This window comes from Micropterus dolomieu, linkage group LG13, assembly GCF_021292245.1.
Source record: "Micropterus dolomieu isolate WLL.071019.BEF.003 ecotype Adirondacks linkage group LG13, ASM2129224v1, whole genome shotgun sequence".
Classification (NCBI taxonomy): Eukaryota; Metazoa; Chordata; class Actinopteri; order Centrarchiformes; family Centrarchidae; genus Micropterus; species Micropterus dolomieu.
This window is the reverse complement of record NC_060162.1, coordinates 23,428,041-23,451,479: the sequence shown is the minus strand read 5'-3', so window position 1 is coordinate 23,451,479 and position 23,439 is coordinate 23,428,041. Positions and strand designations below refer to the sequence as shown.

The window sequence follows — 23,439 nt, the reverse complement described above, 5'->3', positions numbered from 1 at the left end:
TTTCTCCTCGGAGGCGGGTCGGCTCGACCAGCTTCTGGACAGCAGCGCGGCTCAGCCAGTTGAATGCACGACTGCAGGCACGATCCAGGTGGGCGGTGTGAGCGAGGGAGGGGAGGCCAAAAAAAAAAAATTGGAAAGATGAAGGCTGGGGGGAAAAAAATAGGTGGATTTAAGTGCAATGCGGAGGAATGTGCATGATCACATTAGGGGCAGGCTGTCAACCAGGGACGTTCAAACCGCATTGTCCACCTTTTTAATTTGCTCTCCTCTGCAGAATTGCTCAACCTCCCTGTACGGCTTTGAAGAAAGAGTCAAACCACAATCCAAGCTTTCAGGCGCCTTCCTCTCCGGGGTGTGTATCGCTACCTCCAGCCGCTACTCCGTGCGCTCTGTGCGGACTGATCACACCGACGCGTCGCTGGCTGGTGGCTCCGGGCTGAGCGGCTGCTGTCCTTGGTGCTGACAGCTGTGCATGCGCGCCGCGGTGCTACTGCGCGCTCCCGCCGTATCGGCTCCCTATACTCCGGGATTTGCGCGTTGGCGTGCTGCTGCTGCTGCTGCTACGCCTGCTGACGCTGAAGCAGAGGCTAGTCATATGAAAAATAAATGTGCTTACTTGCTCAAAATACGCTCGATCAACATATTAGTCATGTGGGACATGTAAGGCAAGATCAGTGAGGGCAGCGCACATGCAGTGTTAGGTTGCGTAGGGGTACACTACCTGCAGGGCATATCCTGCTAAATTAATTCAGATTAATATGTGGGCTTTGTTAATGTGATTTGTAATGAGAACCAGACGGTTGTGACATTTCCCCCTCAGATCGCCTGATTGCACAAGCTATTTAGAGATGAGGGAGGGGTGTTAATTCCAATCCAGCGGGTTTCAGGTCAGAGTTGAGCCATGGACACGCCGGTTTTGATGCGATGAGTTGTCTTCCTCCAAACCAAAAGGATAGTCTGATTTGTGGTGTAGTTCTCTGTGCAAAGTCCACCGACCTCCTTGTAGCCTACAGCTCATTAATCACGCTGCCCGTCAGTGCCACCAGTCTTTGCAGCCTTTACATTTGAGCAGACTGGCCTGTCTTTAATCATGCGCGCGCGTGTGTGTATGTGTGCGCGCGTGTGTGCGGACCTGAGGAGTAAAACCAGACTGTGGTGTGGATGTTGTATAAGCTCTGACCCGGCGCTTTGGGAGTGTCTAAGTAGCCTAAGTGTTGGGAGCATCCCTGCAGCTAGAAACATGAACAGAATCAACCTCCTGGTTACCAAGGAAACAAGATTTTGACAACACACACGTGCACACAAAGAGGATCTTTGTACGGAGGAAATAATCTCTGGCAAGCCGACAGTGCGTTTTATTCCTCACAGCAGGACACGTCGAAAGAAATCACTCCAACAAAACGGACAAGCACGTAAAACAATGAAAAGATAAAAAAGACATTTAGTCAGGGAGACTCGTGTGTGTCAAACAGCCGTTTATAGGTTCACTTTAATTATTAATAGTCAATTAGGCTATATAAATATTTTTGCCCCAAGGGGATTTGTGTAGCGCGTTTGTTCCTGGTATTGATATGAAGGATTGCTGCAATTGAAAAAGGTGTTTTGAAAATGAGGCCAGTATAAAATCCCCCAACAGTGTTCTGAATTATAAATCACACAACACTGTGGCGTCTGTCTGTGTTGCAGTGAGCTAATAAATTAATCACAAGGCTGAGGAAACCAGCATTCATCAGCTGCTGGCTGTGTGCTTCCAAAATGAGCTCCTCTCAAATATGATTTGGTAAGTCTTTTTTTTTCTTTTCATAACTTTTAGACAAGGAAGGTGTAATTTCTGTGCACTGGGTGGGCATACTAAACAGCCTATATGGTTTAGGCTATGGGTAGATGGCTCTTACTTTTAACATACTTGATTATTTAGTAAACCTAGGTATTTTAAAAGAATTCACACCAGGAAGAACACCAAACCAGAGGCTAAGTGAAGGGGCTCTGGCAAATGGTTGTAGCCTACCTCTGCTTTATTGGCCACACAAAGCAGCACTGTGAACTCATTTCAACATATCTGAACACAGTATTTCTATTTTCAATTCAATTCGGTTTACTTGACTTTAGTTCCACATCCATTGTGGAAAAGAAAGAAATTAAGCCTTAAAGTTGATACTTTCCAGAGCTTTCAACCCCATCTCACACAGCCTGGCTCATGGACTGGACAAAATGGGAGACACACGGGTAGACTAAACAAAGTAATTTATTAATAAGAAAATAAGCGAAAACCAATGAGTAGGAAGAATCTGTAAAGTCAGTAGCATAGGGAGTGGATGAGTGAAAATGTGCAGCATGGATGTTGTGCAGTAAAAACAAAGACAAGAAACCAAACAAACAAAGGAAGCCGTGAGATGAGGAGGTCCAACCCAAGACTAACTGCTGCTCTGGTTTATATACATGGGGCACACCGGGCCCATGTGTGTCCCATGCCGCTGATTACCCTGCCAATGAGGTCTGCAGCCCTGGAGACAGAAAGCACACCAACAGCTGTATGAACCCTGCAGAGGGGCCGTCACAGTTTGCTCACAATGTTTACAATCCATTAATGTCGTATGAATGTATCTGTTGTTCAAAGCTCCGTGAACATGTCTTTTCATAAAAATTAGGGGAGTTTTTAGCCCAAAATGTAGGAACATTTTTTCAAACCATGAAGGAGAATTGAATCCACCGCCTGACTGAACAAATATGGAAGTCTATGATTTATACTGGACAGTGACAAAATAGGAAAACAACATTAAAAACAACAGTCTTTGCCGTCATTACTAACCCAACACTCAAAATTAACAAATAAAAGAAAAAAGAATTGAAACAGAGAACAAAAACACCCCTAAAGGAAACACAACAATATAAAAGTTTCAAAGCATCTATGACACAACAGTTAGAATACATTTTAGAGAAAAAGAGAGGCTGGTTGGTTCCAGAAGTTTGATGCACAGTGCCACACACAAACACACAGCCACATAGGCAGGAGGAGACAAGTCCCTGCCATCATCAAACCACTGAAAATAACTGAAAAAATAATGGTGTTGAACAGAGCACCTAATTTCCCTCCCAGCCTTGGCGTGACTGCCACACTCAGCTTGTAAACTCAACACTTATTGGATGGCTCTGGTGTCCTCTTATTAAATGTGGTTATGAAGCCCTCCTCTGCCTCTCTTCCAGCCCACTCACACTTCAACAGAGCTGGACCAATCTGTTCTGCAGCCATTATATAATGCGTTTGCTTGTCTGCTGCTGGAGGAACACAACACAAGAGTCCTATGAAGACTCTCCAGCTCAGTGAGACTAACACAAAAATAAGTGCAAGCAGCCCAGCACACGAAGATCATTGCAGGCTTTTAAACTAAAGCGCACACACATACACGCTAATCCTCACACACGCTCACACACTAGTAAGTTCACACTTTGAGTTGTCCGCACGCACTGAAGTGATACAGACTCATGCACCACCCACACAGTCCTCTTCAAGGCTAGAAGAGAGAGGTTTGTGTGTGTAAAATGTGTGTGTGTTTTATAACTAGGGATGTTTAGGTTAATACCTACCTAATATTAACAGTTTCTCATTACTTTACTTAACACCATCATGATGTATATTTGGTAGGAATTTTTTTTATTTTTAGCAATGGCAAGACAAAGGCAATTTATTTAAATAGGACAATTTATATACACAGAGGCAGTTTGTTTCAAAGTGTTTTACATAATTAGCTACAAATTTATTTTGTGCTTTAACATCAGAAATTATGTAAATAAAAATTGAGCTTTGTAACTCTCTTTAACAGCCAATGTGCACAGCTGAAGGGTTAGCCGATCATCATGCATACAATTGCTGACTTAAGCTTCTGATTGGCTAGTAGTCCTCAACTAGGAACTCTGCATGTGCAAGTCCCAACAAAGATCTTTAGGTGAGATACCTCACTCCTTAGCTAAAACGTTCAACACTCAGGGTGACAAGAGGAGCTGCAGCAATGTGCAGTATGACAAAAATATGGTGTTTTTTGAAAATTAAACCATGTAAACCTGTTCTGGTACAACCCCTAAATAAAATTGACCAATGAGCATAATATGAATATTGCGTGTTTTTTGTTACGTCGGCATATAGCGGACGAAAAGGCTGGACTACAAATGAGCTTCTTTTCAGGCAGTTCATGCACAAAAAAGATATATAACTCAATAAAGGAGCGGGAAAAAGGCAAAAAGCATAATACCAAATCTAAATGTTCTTAAAGGTGGTCAAAAACAAAGCCTAAACAGACAAAGTTACTTCATTTCATGTTTTTATTACTTGGCTAAAAGTGTTTAATTAAAAAAACATGTATGAAACACAAAGTGGGAGAAGGAGGGAGGGAAGAACAGAGGTTGTCACACTTGAACTCAGACATGCTTAAGCTCTTAGCATGACAGCAGCGTGTTTGTCTACAAACTATGTTGCTCTTTGCATCAGAACACATTTGGTCTGACTTGAATGCGTCCATGTTGAATGGTAGGCTAATATAAATGATTTGTGAGCATCACTTAAAGGCATGGAGCGGCTTGGAGCATGGAGCTGGTGTCCATGGTTGTTGGACGCCTCTGCCATGGAGCCCACATTATCTGATCGAAGCAGGAAGCAAAAAACAGGTTATACTAGAGCTTTGACATCAACAGAGTTGATAAAGTCTTGGAGGTGGATTGCCTCAATGAGTCATCTGCAGATGGATGCCTGCCTATCTGATGTGTTTTTCATGTAGTGTGAAGTCCTTGCATAAATTATAGATGTGTGAGCACCCTCGGTGCTCGCTTGTTTGCTTGTCCCAGGGGTGAGCTGAAGTATTTATGCTGTAGAGAACACAAAGACTCTTCCGGATTTTAGATTTAACATGCTGCAAGCCTTGTGGGGGCTACAGGCCTGATCAATATGGATCAATTTTTAGTTTACATTAGAGAGGCCTGTCAGTTCCAACTTCACGTTTCAGTAATTTTCCACCAGAAAACAATCGTACATGTTATTACAGAGGATTTAAAGACACCACTATGATCCTGTTCATATTCAAAGTGATACAATACTTGATGTAAATAAAACACATTTGGTGTGTACAACCTGTGATCCGTTGAGTGCCTTAGACCTGTTTTTTGATATTATTACATAATATTCTTGTTGAGAGAGAATAAGGTGTCATTATGGCTCTACATCAGTGTGCTCAAAGCACAATTTATGTGCATTTTCTATAAGTAATATGAGTACTGTATTTTTTTATGCTTTTGAAAATGTGGATTGGCTGTTACATCATTGGCTTTAAACTTTACAGCAAATCAACCACTGCTACTGGAAACCTAAAGTCTTGAAAACTTCATCAAAACAATCCTGCCTCTTGTATACAGATAATTAGTTAGTTAGAGTTAGATTTTGCACCATTAGATATCACTTTGTTCATTATTATGTTCATTATAAATATTTTGAAACATATTCCATCCTTTTCTGCGGTTATTTTCCTCATATTAGGACTTATTTCTTAAAGCTTCATGAAATCATTTATTCATTTATTTATTTATTTTGGCCATTTTTGGGGCAGCGGGGCATGCAATTTAACATACTGGTAAATTGTCAAGTTACACAGAGCAAAATTTTATTAAATTCTGTCCGCCAACCAGATGTTGAATTATCTTGAACAGCTGGTCGCTAACTTGGTCTGCCATTTGGTGCTGGGCAGGTAGTGTACAGGGGGTTTAGCAAAGGCCTGTTGCTACTGGAAACAGGGTTGATGAGAGCAGATTTGCAAAGTTGATGGAAGATCAAAGCAAAGATCCAAAATAGACTAAAAGCCTCCGCAGAGTTGGGAGACAGTCTTCATTTGCTTTGGGTTTGTTACCATGAGTCATCCCTTTCACATTACACATAATCATTAACCCATTATTAATATAAACAATATAGATGAGTGCAAATTTAAAGATAAATCTAAAATTGTTTTTAAAATATAATTTTAGTCATCTTTGCCTTTGACCATTTTGGTTTAATAATAAAAAGAAGGGTTGAATACAGATAATTCTTTGGGGGTGAGGGGGTGACACAAACTATGTGTCTTAGACCCCCAAGGCTTTAACGCTTAGTTTCCCACTAAATTAATTTGAAAAAAAAAAATTACTTTATGTATATGAGTATTTATTTATAGCTATTTAGTAGCAGAGATACATGGTAACAAACTTAAACGTCCATCAACAACAAAACGAAAAAAGGAAGAAACAAATGGGAGCTTCACTTCCAGCTTTCATCATTGCTCTCTCTCCTTCTCTCCTTCAACGCATAACATGGATATAAAGGATTCATTTGTAGGGCCATTCCTCTGTGCACTATGAAAGGAGATCACGCTGGGTTTTTGCTGCTAAGAATATGCAGCAGTAACAGCAGAGAGCATCTGAGCTGTTCTGATGAGAAATAGGTCAATACGAGACCCAGAAAGATATGAAGACTTTTGATCTAGAGTCAAAACTCTGTTTAGCTGTGGCACCCAATCCTAGAAACAAAAGTCAGTGGTTGTCAAACTGATGAGAGACTGGATTCTTTCAGTTTTAGAAATATTTTATAAATGTTGTATGATGAACTAAATGGTGCTGAACTACTTTTTTTACTGTATATACTGTATATTCTTCATGCACACAGGCAAATGATCAATTTAGCTTTTTCCAACTCTAAATCGGACCTTTTCCAATAATAATATCTACAGACTGCTTTACCGAGTCCAAAGGTGAGTGTGGAATAATTAGGTATAGTGAAATGAAAGATAATAAATTAGATTAAAAAACAATGGTCGTACCAACGTTATTTGACATTGCGGAGTAACTGTTGGAGGAAAAACTTGAAATATTCCTCAGTGCTTTACTGTATGTTCCCTGTCTGTATTTCAGCATTATAACAGGGACAACCATGTACAGGAAGCAGCCCAGCAGCGCCAGGAAGAGCAGCAGGAGGGCAATGATGGAGAAACAGAGGGAGTGAAGTCGCATCAGTCTCAGTCCTCTGACAAGGCAGGATGGGTGGACGCAGCATCCACATATGTTTCTGGGTGTGTGCGCCTCCAGCTGTCTCTCCAGAGCAAAGCAGCACAACGGTGATGCTGGAACGGCCTGAGGTTCGGGGCCAGGACTGACAACAAGGGCCGGCCCAGGCTCATAAACACTATTACTGTACGACTCCTCCTGCAGCCTTCTGATCTCCCACTGCGGGTACGGGGTGGTCTGTCGACAGAAGGGGCATTGCAGGCGGCCCGGGTCCTTGGCCCGCCTCATGATGCCAGCTATACAGTGGTGGCACAGCGCGTGGTTGCAGTTGAGTAAGGCGATGCGGTGATCTCCATGTGAGTCGAACAGCTCACCGCAGATGGGGCACTCGTGCCGACTGCTGTTGCTGCACAAACTCCTGACACTTCCACTGCAGCCGGGCTGATCCCTGCCACCCAATTCCAGCTCTTGTGGAACAGATGTCTTTCGGTCAGCCCCATCTGTCGCTGTTTGCGTGTCTGCTTTGTGATTCTCATCACGGCTGTCCTGATGTTTTTGCTGAAGCAGAGGCTGTATGACTGAGTCGCTCTCATCTCCATGCTTCTCTGCTCCCCTCGTCGTGTATAAAACTCTGGTGTAAGTCTCTTCTGTAGCTGGCAGGTGCTTTTCTTCGAGTGCAACAATGCCTTCCTCCTCAGTTTCAATAACTTCAACCTCAGCCATCCTTCATGAAAAAAATACTTTATTCTTTCTTTTCTCTTCCTGACGGCTGGATACATTAAACACAGCCCTAACACAAGCTCAATATCTTTCCTTATTACAGCAAGTCTACTCTCTTCCTGGACAAAGCTTAATATAATATAACAAAGGCAGCACAGTCCTCTCCCACCATAAACCCAGATAAGATAAGCACATTCACAGATAAGGAGAACTAAGAAGTGCCACTGGCTGAGCAGCACAGTGAGCATTTCACTATTCCGCTCAGTTTAACACACTAAGGTATTCAGTGCAACGGGAAGCTTTTGCCAGTTCAGAAATGCATGAGCAAACACATTAGAGCCGAGCAGACAGATGTATTCTGCACATTTAAATAAACATTACATCTGTAGATTAGCCAGCTGGGAAAATGCATTTTAATATTGAAAAGGAACAGAAGAGAGTTCATAATATTGTACTTTTTGCTTTGAAATGTATCTTTGCTTTTCACCATCTGACAATCCAATGGAGAATGTAATGCCAAGCAATCCCACATAACCAGTGCCATCACCACAGGCAACAAAAAATGATTGCTTTCATACTTTTGGTACATTTCCAAGTAGGCATTTATTAAAGCCACAGCATTGTTGTCATCAGTGATTATGTCAGTAACAAGTCGTCAAAGTGCACTGTGAGTAAATAAACAAAAATAAATATTTAAAGGGTCGTGTGTGGTTTTCAGTGGCCTCTAGCGAGTGAGGTTTCATATTTGCAAACACTACGTTTCTGAGGGACTGCGCGTGCTTAAACTAATAAGCGAGCCAAAAAAAAACGAGACTGACACACCGGATCACACAGAATGCTGGAAACGTAGGTAAACTCCCACTGCAATGTTAGTGATATTTTATAAATAAAAATTTAACGTTATGGAGCAAACAACGCCAGATCCATGCTTATGTAGCTGGCTGCCCCTGCTTTGCATCACTATCACTCCACATTTGCTTTGTACGTCTATCATTTTAATGTGTATGTCATTTCTTACAGGCTAAAATCAACACTTTGACATAATACCAGTACCAAGAAAGGTTACAACCCGTTTACAAACAGGCAATAACAAAGTGAGTCATTTCTTTCAAAAACTACATATAGAACCTTTAATATGCATTTCTTACATGCACATCTGCTGGAGCAGTAATGGGAACACAACTTTGTGACATGTATCAAGAGCAACACTTTAAATGTTTTCAGTGTGTAGTCTTGCATAACATAACAAAAGAAATACAATAACAGCAAATAACCAATCTGGTTCAGACAGGCTGCAAACTATGAAATGTAATGTAACCCTACAAAACAAACAAACTGTGTAAAATGTGCATAATGACATGAATCCCGGGAGGGTGGGGGTGGAGTTAAAATATTGCTATAGATGTACAATATACAAAAAGCACATGCTTTATTTCAGTCTGTGTCTTGTTTGGTTAAAATGAAGGGAAAAGATATTTGCTTTTAATGCTATTTAATTTGGCTAAATTATTTTTTGTATGTACTAATTTCAGGACATAGATCCTGTCATGTCATAATCAAAGGATCATCTATCTAGCTGACATATATGACAGTATGCACAACTATGCTTGTTACAGGACTTAAGTTAAACAGTTAGGGAAATATTATTTGCGAGAGTGAGATCAGAAGATTGAAATCCTGCCAGTGTGTTAAAGCAGTGTTAAGGTTAAATGGTGATAATAATTAATAACTTATATTTGCTCCCCCCCCAGTTGGCCAAAATATAAATCAGGATATGGTTAGCCTAGCATAAAGAGCTAGAGTAGCTTACTCGTGACCATGTTGTATTTTGTAGGAGGAGTTGCATGCTATAACTATTTCTTCACAAAAAACAGCAGTTTATCCATCCATGCTGCTTCATACAAAGTCAAATTTAAGTTTTCCTGGTTTCAAGTTACAGTTTTTCAGAGGAATTTGGTTGTGGACATGTGATTACTAGAAGTCATGTCAATCCCAGACAAAATTCAGCAAGATAAGCCCAAAACAATTGGTGAAGTGGTCCCTTGCACAGTTCTGTGACTAGAAAATCCCTATCAGCTGGCTGTTGGATAACCTGAGATATCATCTGAAAACAAACACACATGTCATTATACCTTATGCTGAGGCATTGCCCATTTTGATTACACATTAAAGATTTCAACATACAGCTTGGAAGGTCAGATTAATAGTTTTTTAAACAGATGACGCCAAAGTGAGAAAGAAGCAAAATCAGAGCATTGTGAGACAACATGAAGACAGGGAAAAAAAGCTGAAACAGTCACTTAAGTACAAGATTATTGCTGGTTATATACTGTATGTATCACTGTATATGCAGTTATTCACATTTTGCAGAGTAAAATGGCTTTGACAATCTAATGGTCAGCGTTATAATGAGGCAATTTTAGTGTTCTAGTTTTGCTTGCTTTAAATATAAGCACAGTTCTCATTTCTGGGCTTAATCCGCTCAGTTAGTTATACCAGTCCAACCTGCCTACGTGACAGATAGGCACTTGCGAATATAAAGCTGGAAAGTCATAAATAAGTCTAAAAAAACGAGGTTATAAAGTTTGACACAAGGTCGAGGATTTCAAAAGAGCGCCCAGCCCCAACCCACAAACAAGTGAGGCCTGCTTTCCTCTTTGAATTTATTATATGTGACAGGTAAAAATCAATTCTTGCTCCCTCCTCTGAGAGCTCTGATTAACGTCAACCGTGACCTGACACCTTCTCTGCTGATCTCTCCTCCTGTAGTTCGGGGAGGTCAAAAGTCTAAAGTGTTGCGCTGGTATTGCAGCCGCGGGCTGTTCTCGCTGTAGAACTGACTGAACCAGCGCCTGTGCTTCTGGATGGCTGAATCTTCCTTCACGAGGAGAGGCTTGGAGATGTACTTCTTATTGTTCCAGATCATCACATCCCGCTCAAACTAGACACAAAAAGGAAAACAGGAGATGGTCACTGGAAGAGACTTGATGATTTCCAAAAGCTGTGACAAAGACAAACATTGAGCTATCAATTAATGTTAACAAATATAATGTAATATAGGTTTGTTTTACAATCAGGCAGATTGCAGAAGATTTGAAAAGGGCCAGACTTTCACACAAAAGGACTAATAATAATGTACAATCTGTATTTACTGTCTCGTTGCATTACATTATCATAATTTATCATCAGGGATTTCTGTGAGTGTTGATAATTAAATGTCACTCCACAGTTACTCCATCAGCCGCTGAGATTTGGCATTTTAGTCCACCCTCAAACTCAAACTGTCCTCTGAGAGTGAGTTTCCTCTAGTGGTTCTTTGTGTTAAAACCACACGGGGAAACAAAATGGCACAAAATTTTAAATCATTCTTTTACTGAACTTCCAAAACATTTCAGATGGATTGCAGAAAATGAAGGATGCTGGATATCAAACAAACTTTTATTTTTTTTGGTACAGACCTTAATGTTTCTGGAGATCAGATTATCAAGTACCAAAGGTTTGCATAAAAAACCTGGCCAGATTCATAATTGTTGTATACTTCATTTAACATTGTTCTTTAATCAGGTAGTTCCTGATTAGAACATTTAGCTGGTTTTAAACTATTACATTTAGGTAAGTTTCTTGTAAGGCTGTTTGTTTTCAACAGCATTTAACATTATGAAAATTGAAATTTGGCTTAGAAGATCGTGTTTATAGTTCTCTAACCCAGTCCAACTCAAAACACAAGCATGCACTGATACAGATAAGACTTTTTAAGGGGACACATTACATAACACCTCGGCAGCAAAGCCAAAAGAAAGATTCCTTCTGAAGGCCAAAAAGCCCAATGACTACACAACCAGAGAAGACCTTGGTGGATTAAATTCTAAAATTCAAGAGTGCTTCAGCACACTGTCAAATCAAAAGAACATTGTTCATCTGTCATCTCTGTAAATCTAACTGATAAACATATTTTGGACAACTTTTTATCCAGTTTTAGTGGGGACAGCCGCCATTACCATTCAGAAAAATCATTTTCCACTTGTCTGTTCAGCCAACATAGTTTTCCTTTTTGTTAAATCAATGACTTCACCACACAGTTAATTATCAAGTTTAATGAGGACTATTTACACCTTTTCTGTGACTGTGTGGTGTTACTTCTGGTGGCAATGAGGAGGCAGAATTACACGAAAGGGGAGAGTGGGAGGCACAGTGATCTCGTCACATTAGAGCAATTCAGAATTATAAACTTACTACTAACTACTTTGAACTACTATTACTTTGTCAGTTTGGATGTATAGTCCCAAAACACCAGGTTGACATAAGTGCCGAGAATGATCCATACAGTACATGTAATATAAAACCAAAGTTTAAAAAGTTCCATGAAGCTGCAGAATTGGTGATAATTCTGCGAGCGAATCATTTCGCATCACATGAAGACATTTGACGCATTGTTACTATAAAAAGACTGATTAGTGGGCGTCAGTGCAAACACAGTAAAAACTGATCTGACAATGAAGGACTGTGTCAAAGTGATAGGAGAAGGGATGTGTGTACTGCACCTGAATGCACTCTGCTCTCAGAATGAATTTGGGCACCAGAGGTGGGATGTTAGACTGATAGAAGATGGTGTGAGAGACACACTGCAACAGAGGCTCCACTGGAGTCACACAGTGCATGATAACACCCCGGCCCAAGAAACTGTGTTCAAACAGCAGAAACACCACTCCTGGACCCACCTGAAACATAAACAAATGTAACTGCAACCTGTACGTTCATATATTGAAATACTCTGAATGAAAATACATAGAGATACGGTAATGGTTAGAAAGCAACTGTGTGTTGATCAGACCTGAATGCCAATTATTTATTGGAGAACAATGCATTTACATACATGGTTATGTCCAACAATGGTCACCTCTCCTATTTTAGGTTTCATTTTCATCCCACAATAATGCTGCAGACCGCCCACTCCTGCCTGCATTAGAGTAACCATATCTCTGCCCTCAACATTTGTGGTTAAACAAGCAAGATTAGTAGAACAGGGAGCACTTATACATCACAAATAATTCACCAGGAGAGTTAAAAAGCACAGACTGCACAGTGGTTGCCAATGTTCCAGGCACAACTAAAGAATGGGGTGTTTTTTTGCATCAGGCCAACATTTTTGTCAGTTGTACCTACATGTATACGGACACTGAGTTCAGGTAGCTGATGTTCTACATTGGAGATTGTTGGGAGATTTTCAGTCCTGCAGGTCTTCTAATGACTGGTTTTATTATAACACACATAGTCCACGTCCTTTAGGCTCCATACTTTGTTAGTAAACAGTTAAAAGTTGCATTAAGAGAAATCCTTAGAGCTGCTGTGTCTTCAAAATTTAACTGCCATTCAAAAAAATATACTTTGAACTTGAGGTACAAAGATTTTTTTCTCTAAAACGTTATTAATGTGGCTGACATCCATGTTAATTTTATTGGAATTATTGATTATGCTGTCAATATGATTTGCAAATAAATCACAGGAAATCATGTACATTTCCACTTTGAACTTTACTGTACCTGTCTGGCCACGACATGAACATCCAGCAGAGGCCAGTGACGTCCAAACACAGTGAGCGCATGTTTCACGTGCATCTGAGAACAATGCATGTTGGGCTCTGACTCTGGTTCCCATTGAACCTTGAATAAAACCCACACACACACAACGTACACAGTGGCATTCAGACACAGACATACATCACCCTCCCAAAATAAATATATTCTGTAACATCTAAAATCAATAATTTCCAAAAACTAATTGTTCACTGTTTAAATATTGTCTATAGTAACATCTGAAAATTACGTCTTAGGATTAAATAAAAAGCTGTACCATATGTCTAACAGTGTTCTTTACTTAAAAGTGAAATATTAACAGGTTCAGATATATATTTCATTCTTGACTAAGGTGGTGGATGTTAAAAATGTGTTATATTGCTTTTGCAAATTTAGCACTGATTTGACATCCTTTAAACTTGGAGGATTGTAAAAGCATCTTCATATTTGGAATCTCTAAGTTTATAAAAATCCTTACCTTCCAGTCATGCCGCAAAAATTCCCAGGTTTTGCTGTTGGTGTAACGCAGATCTGCTCCACTGACAATACCTGGCGTGTGCAGGTGAGCGAGGTGAGCGATATCTGCAGCATTTTCAGGAATTTCCTATAGAGATTATAGAGGTCACCATGACACATTCTTGTGATTGTGCTGGGAGGTTTGGTCACAAAAGCACCTTGCCTGTCTGGGGAGTTCGATGCTGAAGTACTAATGCTAATATCCCCACACTGATCTCTGGGCAGTCACAGTGAAGGAGAATGTTTCTTTATACTGTTTATTAAAATCTCACCTGACAAAGTAAAACACCTAACAAATTGGTTTTCATCTTCAAACAATCCACACACATATGTACCTACCTCTATGTGAGCGCTGATAAAATGTTCAGTTCTCCCGCGATAGACCCACTCGCCCTTTGTGATTTCCTGCTGCTCTGGAACGGTCCACTGAGGATCTTCTCCATCACAGTGAAACCAAATCAGGATCTGCCCGTTGACCTCGCAGCTGGGCCAGCAGCGCACCTTGGCAAACAGTGGTACTGAATGACAAATGAAACACATTTATGGATTATACAGTCTTTCTTTAAGTCAACACAGGACACAGGGAAATGGGTGACTTTTTACTTTAACAATCCACTGTTCAGTAGACATTCAGCTTCACTGCTCTTAACATAGGACCAACAAGGTCCGACATCTTTAGCTAATGAAGCTTAAACGCCATAGAAAATGACATCACACCACAATCTAAAGTCAAGTTATTTACTAAACATATTCATGCTCCCCAGATGTTGAAACATTTCCATTCAGGGCACTCACATCAGCTTCCCTTTGGTGCCACCCTCTGGCCAAACTGTCAACTTTGTACTTTGTACTTATATTCATTGTTTCTGCAAGTACCACCATTCGCCCTGTGTTTTCACTTTCATTTTTTCCATTTCACTTTCACATTCACCCCAAAAAATTAATATCTTGTTATAATATAATATAATATATTTTGTGCGACAACGCTCATGCTGAAATGTAAACATTAGACATCTGTCACACGATGTCCTTGTAGCACCACCCTCAGGACATTCTTTGCATTTTACTGACAAGGCTCTAAGAACAACATAAATATCAAGATCTTGTTTTGTTCCATTCAAAGGTTTCATACATGGAATGGAATGAATGTTACAGCTTCTGGGGGTCACTAGCCACTAGCAAGTCTTGTTTATTATATCTTATTATATATTATGTATCATGTTCATTAGAAACAGTAGCTTCACTTTCTGTAGAATAAAAATCATTGGACACCACCTTCAGTTCGTACCTTTTTCTGCATATGGGACCCTCACACACTTGCCATCGTTCCCCTGAAACTGCCATCCATGAAATGGGCACTCTATGCAGCTTCCCACCACCCGTCCTCCTACAGCCAGGTTGGCACCCAGGTGTGGACAGTAGGCATCCAACACGTAAGCCTTCCCATCCTGGCCTCGAAACACTGCCAGCTGCTCACCTGGAAAAGAATGGTGATGTATTCCCAAAAACGTTTTGAAACATTTTGAAAGAAATGGAGAAACAGCCAAATTCTCAATTCTTGCCACAGATTGAAGTTTTAGCGCTGTGCAACATTTCACTTATTCTGAAGTGTGTCTTGGTGGCAATTAAAAAAACATTTAGATTTTATGTGATTTTAACATCATATTCTAATGGCTTTTACTGATTATGACAATTACTATAAAAACTGGTGCAGTCTATGTGTGTAGGGCTGTCAGCGTGCATTGCTGTTTACGACAGTGTCTTTTTTAGTACCACTGGGTGCAGCAAAATCAGAAATTTTCTAATTCTACACATAGTGGCTTTAAACAGATATAGGCCTCTGTAACTGTACAAGCAGTCAGCAAGTCACTGCTTTAGATGATTACACTTGGCCTGGTCTGGATTAGGTTCCAGGGATAGATTACAACTATGCTCCAGTGGGTCTTGGGAACCACTTTGTACGGTGCATGTTCAGACTGATTCTGTTCCCCCTCAGACACCTCCTGTGGAGATCTCTACCTACTTAATCAACTGTATCTGGCTTGACATTTGCGTGACCTGCAGTGTTCAGTTTGCTCCCAGATTAGCACAGGCTAGGTGACTGCGATTAAGAGTAACTGCCGACCAAGCTCCTGCAGTGCCTAGTCACGGTAGTCCTCAGTAAAATTCTGAGAAATCCAAAATAAGGCTGTGGGGTGACACAGCACCACACCGCTGACTGATGTGAGAACAGCACAGGGGAAAAGACACACTAGGCAGAATTTAATATACATTGTAAATGGATGACTGCAGGCGAAAGTTAGGACGAGACACTGCAGTCACTCACAGCAGGATGCTGATCCTAAAGGAGGCCAAGTTTAGATTTGGTTCAGAATATGGGACAGCCAGTGAATGTCGAGGGCTGGAGGGAGAACTTGTGCTGAAGGGGATGAGAGTTAGGGGAAAAGAGACCAAAGGAATATGTTCGAAAAATAATTCTGTCATATCTACTGATTATTACACAGTGAAGGAGCTTTAATGACATGCTATGCTGGTGAAAGCATAGCATAGGACTTTTGGTCACACACTTGTTAAAACATTTTATAGATTAAATGATGAATCATTTAATTGAAGAAAAGTGGATGGATTAATTGGTGATACAAAATCATCATGAGTTTTAGCTATACTTGATGCTGAATCACTCTGCAAGAGCAGGTGTCTCTTTGTACTGGTGGATATCTTTTTCAGGTATAAAACCTTTGATATAATTTATTTATGGCAGGTGATGTGACAGAAACATGAAAGTACCACACGCTCTTTGAAACCTTTTTAAACTCAAACTCAAAGAAACTCTCCAAAGGGATCAAACAGTCCCACCGCATATCAACATGAGAATAACCAATCTAAAATGTGTGACAAGTATCTGTTTTAAATCATGTTGAAATAAATCACACATCACTGTGTGAAATAATGCAAACCCTGTAACAGAACTGGTACATATCAAGCACCCAGAGACATAAATTAATCAGACATGCAAACATGAAAAGCTTTAAAGCTGTGAATGATGAGTTGTCACATTATTGATCGTAGAGGTCTTGATGCAGTCTAATGATCATAAGAGACTTTTATATCATTTAATCAGATTGATTTGATTGTAATGAAATAATGATTTCAACGATTTGGCTGTGAAGATTTAAAGATTTCAAGATAAATGGAGTTAGTTAATGTTTGAATGACAACGATATCATCTACAGATATTCATGATAAAACCTGATGTACATGAACAAGTGTCCTACGCTCTGGAAAATTATAATTTCACCATATTATTTGTAATTATAATTTATTTTATATATACACGTATATGTACACACACACACACACACACACACACACACACACACACACACACACATATATATATACATACACTGTATTTACTCTCCATGACACCTTTAAATCAAACAAGTAGTTTAAAGCTTGATTGACTTTGAATAATTAGGCTTTGTTTGAAAAGAAAGCATAAGCATCCTAATCCCTAAACTACTCTAACAAAGACAATAGGCCATTGTGTTTTGTGTGTATACTTTAAATACCAAAAAACTATGTAATATGAGCTGGTATCTCCTATCCTGGCAACCTGTCCTCACTACACTCCAACCTGAGAGGAAAACAGAGACCAGGTGAACTGACAAAATGTCAGTTATAAAAAAGGCCAGCAGTGGAATTAAAACCTGAAGAACTGAATCTTTAAAACAATTTCAAATAATAATAATATTGCTACTGTATAAACAATTACACCTCCTACAATGAAGGTACTGAATAATTCATTCAAATTTAAGATAATCTGGCATATTTCTACAACCATCTTAAAAACATAGAATAAAAACCAACACCTTCCTACAACACAGAGAAGGGTCTAAGATTTCATATAAGATAGAGAAACAGGCTTAGGGTCATCTCTAATTGAGATGCAGCAATTGGTTTTATCCCAAACGTGGTGGTTCACTAACCTCACCTTATCTGCATGTCACATCTAGTTTAGGGGTGTTGAATATGACATCAGAGCTACACTGATGCCTGCTGTTCATGTAAACGGGTGTAGTGTTGGCATCTTCACAGCCTGTCCCGCTGCTGAGCTGAGCAGACATTAGGCCTATACTTGTAGAAGCTATCTACTGAGGCATCTGAATTTATTTCTCTCAGTTTACACACTGTTTGGAGAAAATATTGCCTTTTGGGGGACCTGACAAATATGAATTGTAGGCTAATATGACAACTTATATACTTGATATAACTTAATATTTCTTCTTTAGTGTCTTATTTATGATGGTTTCCCACTGGTGGCCATGTTTGCTTTAACTTACACGTTAAAACGTTAGCACGTAACAATACAGGTTAATGTACTAAAGGTTACTGAAGTTGTTCCGTTTTAAGTAGTGATAATGCAACAACCACTACTTATTTGACTTATCATACCTAGAACATAGACATTTTTGACCGCGCCCTTCTCCAGCATGCTTGAGTCCAGCACCCGGTACCAGCCGTTTGGATACACCGGAGGCAGCTCTCCGGTTTTCCTCCTGCGGCGGACCTCGTTTGCCGCCTGAGCTCTGGAGCGACCGTCCTCGGCGATGTATCCCACATCATCGGACGCCCTAAGGAGCTCCAGGGGGCAGAAGAGCAGCTTGTACAGCCAGTCCATGACGAGGAGGGAGACTCCGGCAATGATGCAGACCACAGCCGGCGCGGGATCACCGAGCAGCCCGGTTTCTCTCCATATCGTGATCCCGTTGGCCATGGAGTCCAGAGGGTCTCTGCCCAGTATGATAAGCATTACACCCACTCCCAGCCCGATAATAGCAGCCAGCTTCCCAATGGACACGTTCTGACTACCCACCATGTTTGTGGCTCTATGTGTCTCAGTCTCTGTCGCAGTCTGTGACTTTTGTCATGATGTGTCGTCCGGGAGTTGCACGTATTGACACGGGCGCCTTGGACACGAGACGCGCACTGTAAGCAACACGCCCCCACCCCCCTTCTCTTCTCTTTGCAGCTACCTGGATTTACCTAGATTACATTACATCAGAAAAACTCAGCTGCAAATTGATTTCTTCGGATTAGAAATCTTTAAGGATGCTACTCCCTTGTTCTACAGACACATCATTTCTATTATGAACATCGCAACAGATTTGTGAATCATATTTGAGATAAATGGGCCTATAGAGAAAGCCTTAGATCTTTGGTCATAATGAACAAAGTGTTGAGTCTTAAACTTTATTTCTAGCTCTTTATAAGTACAGACATGTTTTCCAATCATTACTGGATGATGCCACATATGTGTCTTTATGTCTTTATAGTTAATTTCCATGAACTCCAGTGACCAATTCTGCTACATAGTTCTAGCTCATGTTACACTACATGTCCCAAAGTATATGGGCACCCAAACATTACATGTGATATCTGAACATCTAATAACCAAACCATGGGATTTAATCCGCTGCTTACGGCCTCCCCTGTTCTGGTTTCAGGCCCACCGCCAGACCAAGGAACCTGGCTGCAGGGATTTGTTCCCAATTATAAGACCTGGCTAGCAGTCATCACTCTAGTTCATAAAGGTGCTGGATGGCGCGTTGGGTTGGGGGAAATGATTTCAAGAACAGCCAGGGGTGTCCACATACTTAGCTCACCTCCTGTTGAGAGAAAGTAAAAATCAGGCAACCTACTGTTAGATATTTGTTTATATAAAGGGCATTTGTTTGACCTTTTCATTATTAATTATATGAACGAATTGTCACATAAAATCAACAAATCTTTTATTTACATAGGCCTAGTAAAAAATCACAAAATAATTTCAGCAGGCTTTGTGATACACTTTTAAAATGTGGTTGTGAAAAAATCTAATAAATAATTTAAATTAAGTACAAATAGGAAATAAAAAGTAACCGATTGCATACATATTATCCCCTTAAATCTCTGATTGTATAATGGTTTAGGACAGTGCCAGGTAAGTGTGTAAATAGGTAGCCTACCTCAATCTTCGAAAAGGCAGTGGTCTGTAGCTGGAAGCCTGACCTGGTGGCTTTCAGGTGAGACACCTTGACGTGGGTCCCCAGCTGCAGGTGGACTCCCACCACCGCTGCTTCCCTCCACAGACACAGAGGTTCCTCCGTTTCCCCCTGTAGGATATAAAATACAATCTCTCTTCCCCTCCCATTATCTCTACATGAACACTGGAAATAAGACAATCTTATAACTTGAATTATATGGAGGTGCTGAGCAGGGTCAGCGGAGGGGGAGCGGGGGGTGATTAGAGCCTCGGCCTGCTGCCTTAGCTCCTCTGAAATCGGCAGAACAGCACTTCGGAAAAACATTGTGTTATGGTTGATGATCAGGACATACGGCGGAGACTGCCCCCTCAGTGTATGCCCACGAATCAAATAGCTACCGCCCTCCTTAACATTATGGGCAAACTCCTCATAAATGTTAACTTTAGCCACAGACTTCCCATCTGAAATAGCGGCCAGCACGTTCCTTTCGTTGAGGCTGGTGTTGCACCAGGAGAGTCAAACACCCAGCTCACCACCCTGGGCTGCTCTACAACCGCTGCCACACATATGTGGTGCGGCGGGGGCTTGAAACATGGCGCAGGGGGCTTCGTCCACAGCAGAGGTCTTAAGGCCATTCTGAAATTAATAAACACAAGTTTTACACATAAGTTAAGACATATTTTCTGGAACGTTTAGTTATTATTAAATGTGTATTTATTAAAATAAACTACAGCCTGTATTTCATAATGAAGTGTGCTTTCAGTTCATCTAAAACGGGAGCTGCTGGCTGCTGTTTGGAAATGAAGATTAAGGATAACGTTAATTAAGCTAGCTATTACGGCAGTCCCATGGCTTTTATAATTTTGTTTTTAAAAAAGGCTCTAAGACTTAATTCTTAGTTTTCTTACTATCAATCTAAATTATACCTTACAAATTATATAAAATTTGTATGAAATTTTGAGAAGAAGAACAACACATACCTCTCTCCACTTCTGCCAGGCTGGTCCATAGACTGTAGGGGCTGGACTGAAGTCTTCCCGCCACTGATGCTCCTTCATCCTGTACCTCTTCTGAACTTCTTCCCCAGCAAACCCTGCTGAGCCAAGGTACTGGTTCCAAGTATGACCCATTAGTCAAAGCTTGTCAGTTTAAATTAATTAAATAATTTTTTTTTTTAAATACAGTAAATCTATGTGTACAGTCACAGTGTTAAAGGTCAGCCATAATCCACATGATGCAGTGGAAACTGTTTTTAGTGTCAAAAACTATTTTCCGTATTTTACTGAAATGTACATGGTGATACACTAGGGTCCATACAGTGGCCTACATAGTGTGTCAGGCCATAGAATGTATGCAGTACTTAATAATAGTGTATCAAATGAACAAGGCAAAGCAATTTGAGACATTCTCCTTATTAATGACAACAACACAGAGGAAAGAGTAGGCTAACTGTATCATTGTAGCCCTACACAAATTAAGACAGCATGAACAATTACATTATTCAGGGTTATTCAGCAACAGTTGTAATTATTGTGTGAAATCCCGTTTTATTTTATTTCAATTAATGTAGTATAAATGTGAAGATTTAAGCCATGTATGATAGCCTGTTTAAACCACTGTAGGTTTAATGCTTTTTATATAGTCTATGGTTTAAAGCTGCACGCGCCCCCTTGTGTCTTTTACCGGTAATGCTCTGAAGAGTCATTAATGCTGATTTCAGACTGTAGTGTTACGTTGGCTTCTTGCACTGAGCTAAGCAGCACATTTATTGCACAAGGTCAATAAAGAAGATACACCCCCGACCCCTGATTTTACTTTAATCGGGCATTATCCTAAATAATATTAAACAAATCTCATATGCAATAATTATTTATTTATTTTTCAAGAGTCACTTCTAATCTGATGATTTTGATCTACAGGTAAACAACTCCTTTATTCTGAGATGTTGAGATGTTTATGGGAAGGTTGGGCAGGATGCTGGTCCACAAATACAAATGCACGTGATGCAGGTGGTGGAGCCTCATCTTCTGTCTGAACACATAATGCAAGTCATCCGAGTGATCCGCTCCCAGTCAGATAAGGTAAAGCCTGCCACTGCTAGCTGAAAATTTTTTGCTCAGAGAAGAGGTAGGAGTAGGTACGGCCAAGCAAAACAGGAATGGCATCACATCATACATGTTCATCAGTAGATGGATCAACTTTTCAGCCAACATGGAAATTCTACATTTACATGACAATTGAGCAGCTACTAAACAGACCTTGAGGTGAGACTGTTGTGTCAACTACTGTTTCCAGTTTCAAAAATGAACTTCAAAGCTCTTATAAATTGGTAAAATATTAATTTAAAAACTATGACAGTTTATCATAGATATTTATGGCACGCAGAGTTTGAATCCTTATGACTTTGGTGACCTCCTTTCTCCCTATAGTGCCACCAGAAGGTCAAAGTTTTCACTTGAAATATCTTAACTAGATGAGTTGGCATACATTTTTGAATAGACATTAATGTTATTGAAAAAAATGAAAAACATGTTAGCATGCAGGCATTAGCATTTCGTTCAAAGCACCAATAGCATGGCTGCAGACTCTTAAGCTATGTTCACACTGCAGCCTTAAAGCTCAACTTCAATGTATTGCCCAGATCCAATTTTTTTTGATTGACTGTTCACATTATTTTTAAATGTGGGCCAAATCAAACTCCAGTCTCAACTGAAAGTGACCCGTGTGTGCAAATGAATAATATGATGTCACACACAATGCTCTGTTGTACGGAGGGCCACAGAGGTTGCCAATCCTCTGGATTGTCATGGAAGACTCCCATTTTTCATTGCCCTCTCCCAGTTTCCTTCCAGGGTCACAATATTTCCCAATTTATGACAGAAGTTTCCAACTTTGTGTCCTTTTCATTTCATTAATATCTGGCACTGACAGGGTATATAAGCCCCACAATTCTCTCTCTCTACTGTTCAGCACGGACAAGTAGTATGCACGTGACTGAGACATAGACAGTATAAAAGCTCACAAAGTGCAAATGCAAAAAAAGTATTGATTTTATATTATATTTAAGTTTTTAATTTAAGCCTAGTTCACACTACACGATTTTTAGCCCGATTTGCCGCTCGGCGAGCTCGGTGACCGTCAGGCTGTGATCGGGGGTAAATCAGCGGTTGATCGGCGGTCGCCAGTCGTTATGTGTGAACTACTCCCCGACACATCACTGTCACATCGCCGACGTCTGCCAGATATCTAGCAAGTCAAATATCTGGAGGAGTCGGCCGACTTGACATCCAAATCCAGCCAATGAGAGCAGGCAGCTGGCAGAGCAGGCAGGTACTTTTTCACCACAAAACCCTCTTTACTCCTCTCCAGCTCTCTCTGTAGCTCAGACAATCCCTGCTACCTGTGTGTGCTAATCCATTCTTTCACCCAGATCCTTTGTCTTTATAAATGCTATCTTTATAATAACAAACAACAGCAGTTTTGTGTGTAGGTTTCCCTCATTTCCCATTTCTTCTTGACAAAACGTGGTTTGGAGACCTGCGTCGGGTGGCACAGCCGATGTCAGTGTAGTGTGTGACCCCCTGTCACTG

General features: G+C 40.5%; 1 protein-coding gene across 2 annotated transcripts; it reads right to left on the bottom strand.

Annotated features, from left to right (window-relative positions):
* Positions 1–7,739: 7,739 nt before the first annotated feature.
* On the bottom strand, positions 7,740–20,891 carry zgc:92275 (cholesterol 7-desaturase nvd). Of its 2 annotated transcripts, XM_046067762.1 has the most exons (10): positions 20,830–20,891; positions 20,383–20,485; positions 19,832–19,978; positions 18,279–19,492; positions 15,112–15,300; positions 14,163–14,341; positions 13,786–13,911; positions 13,275–13,394; positions 12,276–12,452; positions 7,740–10,675 (listed from the first exon to the last, which is right to left on the bottom strand). In XM_046067762.1, exons 4-10 carry the CDS (start codon positions 18,700–18,702, stop codon positions 10,514–10,516), a joined length of 1,377 nt encoding a protein of 458 aa, XP_045923718.1. In that variant the 5' UTR covers positions 18,703–19,492; positions 19,832–19,978; positions 20,383–20,485; positions 20,830–20,891; the 3' UTR covers positions 7,740–10,513. The 2 variants fall into 2 exon arrangements, with proteins under 2 accessions (XP_045923718.1, XP_045923717.1); XM_046067761.1 differs by having other exon boundaries at positions 19,832–20,485.
* Positions 20,892–23,439: the final 2,548 nt, after the last annotated feature.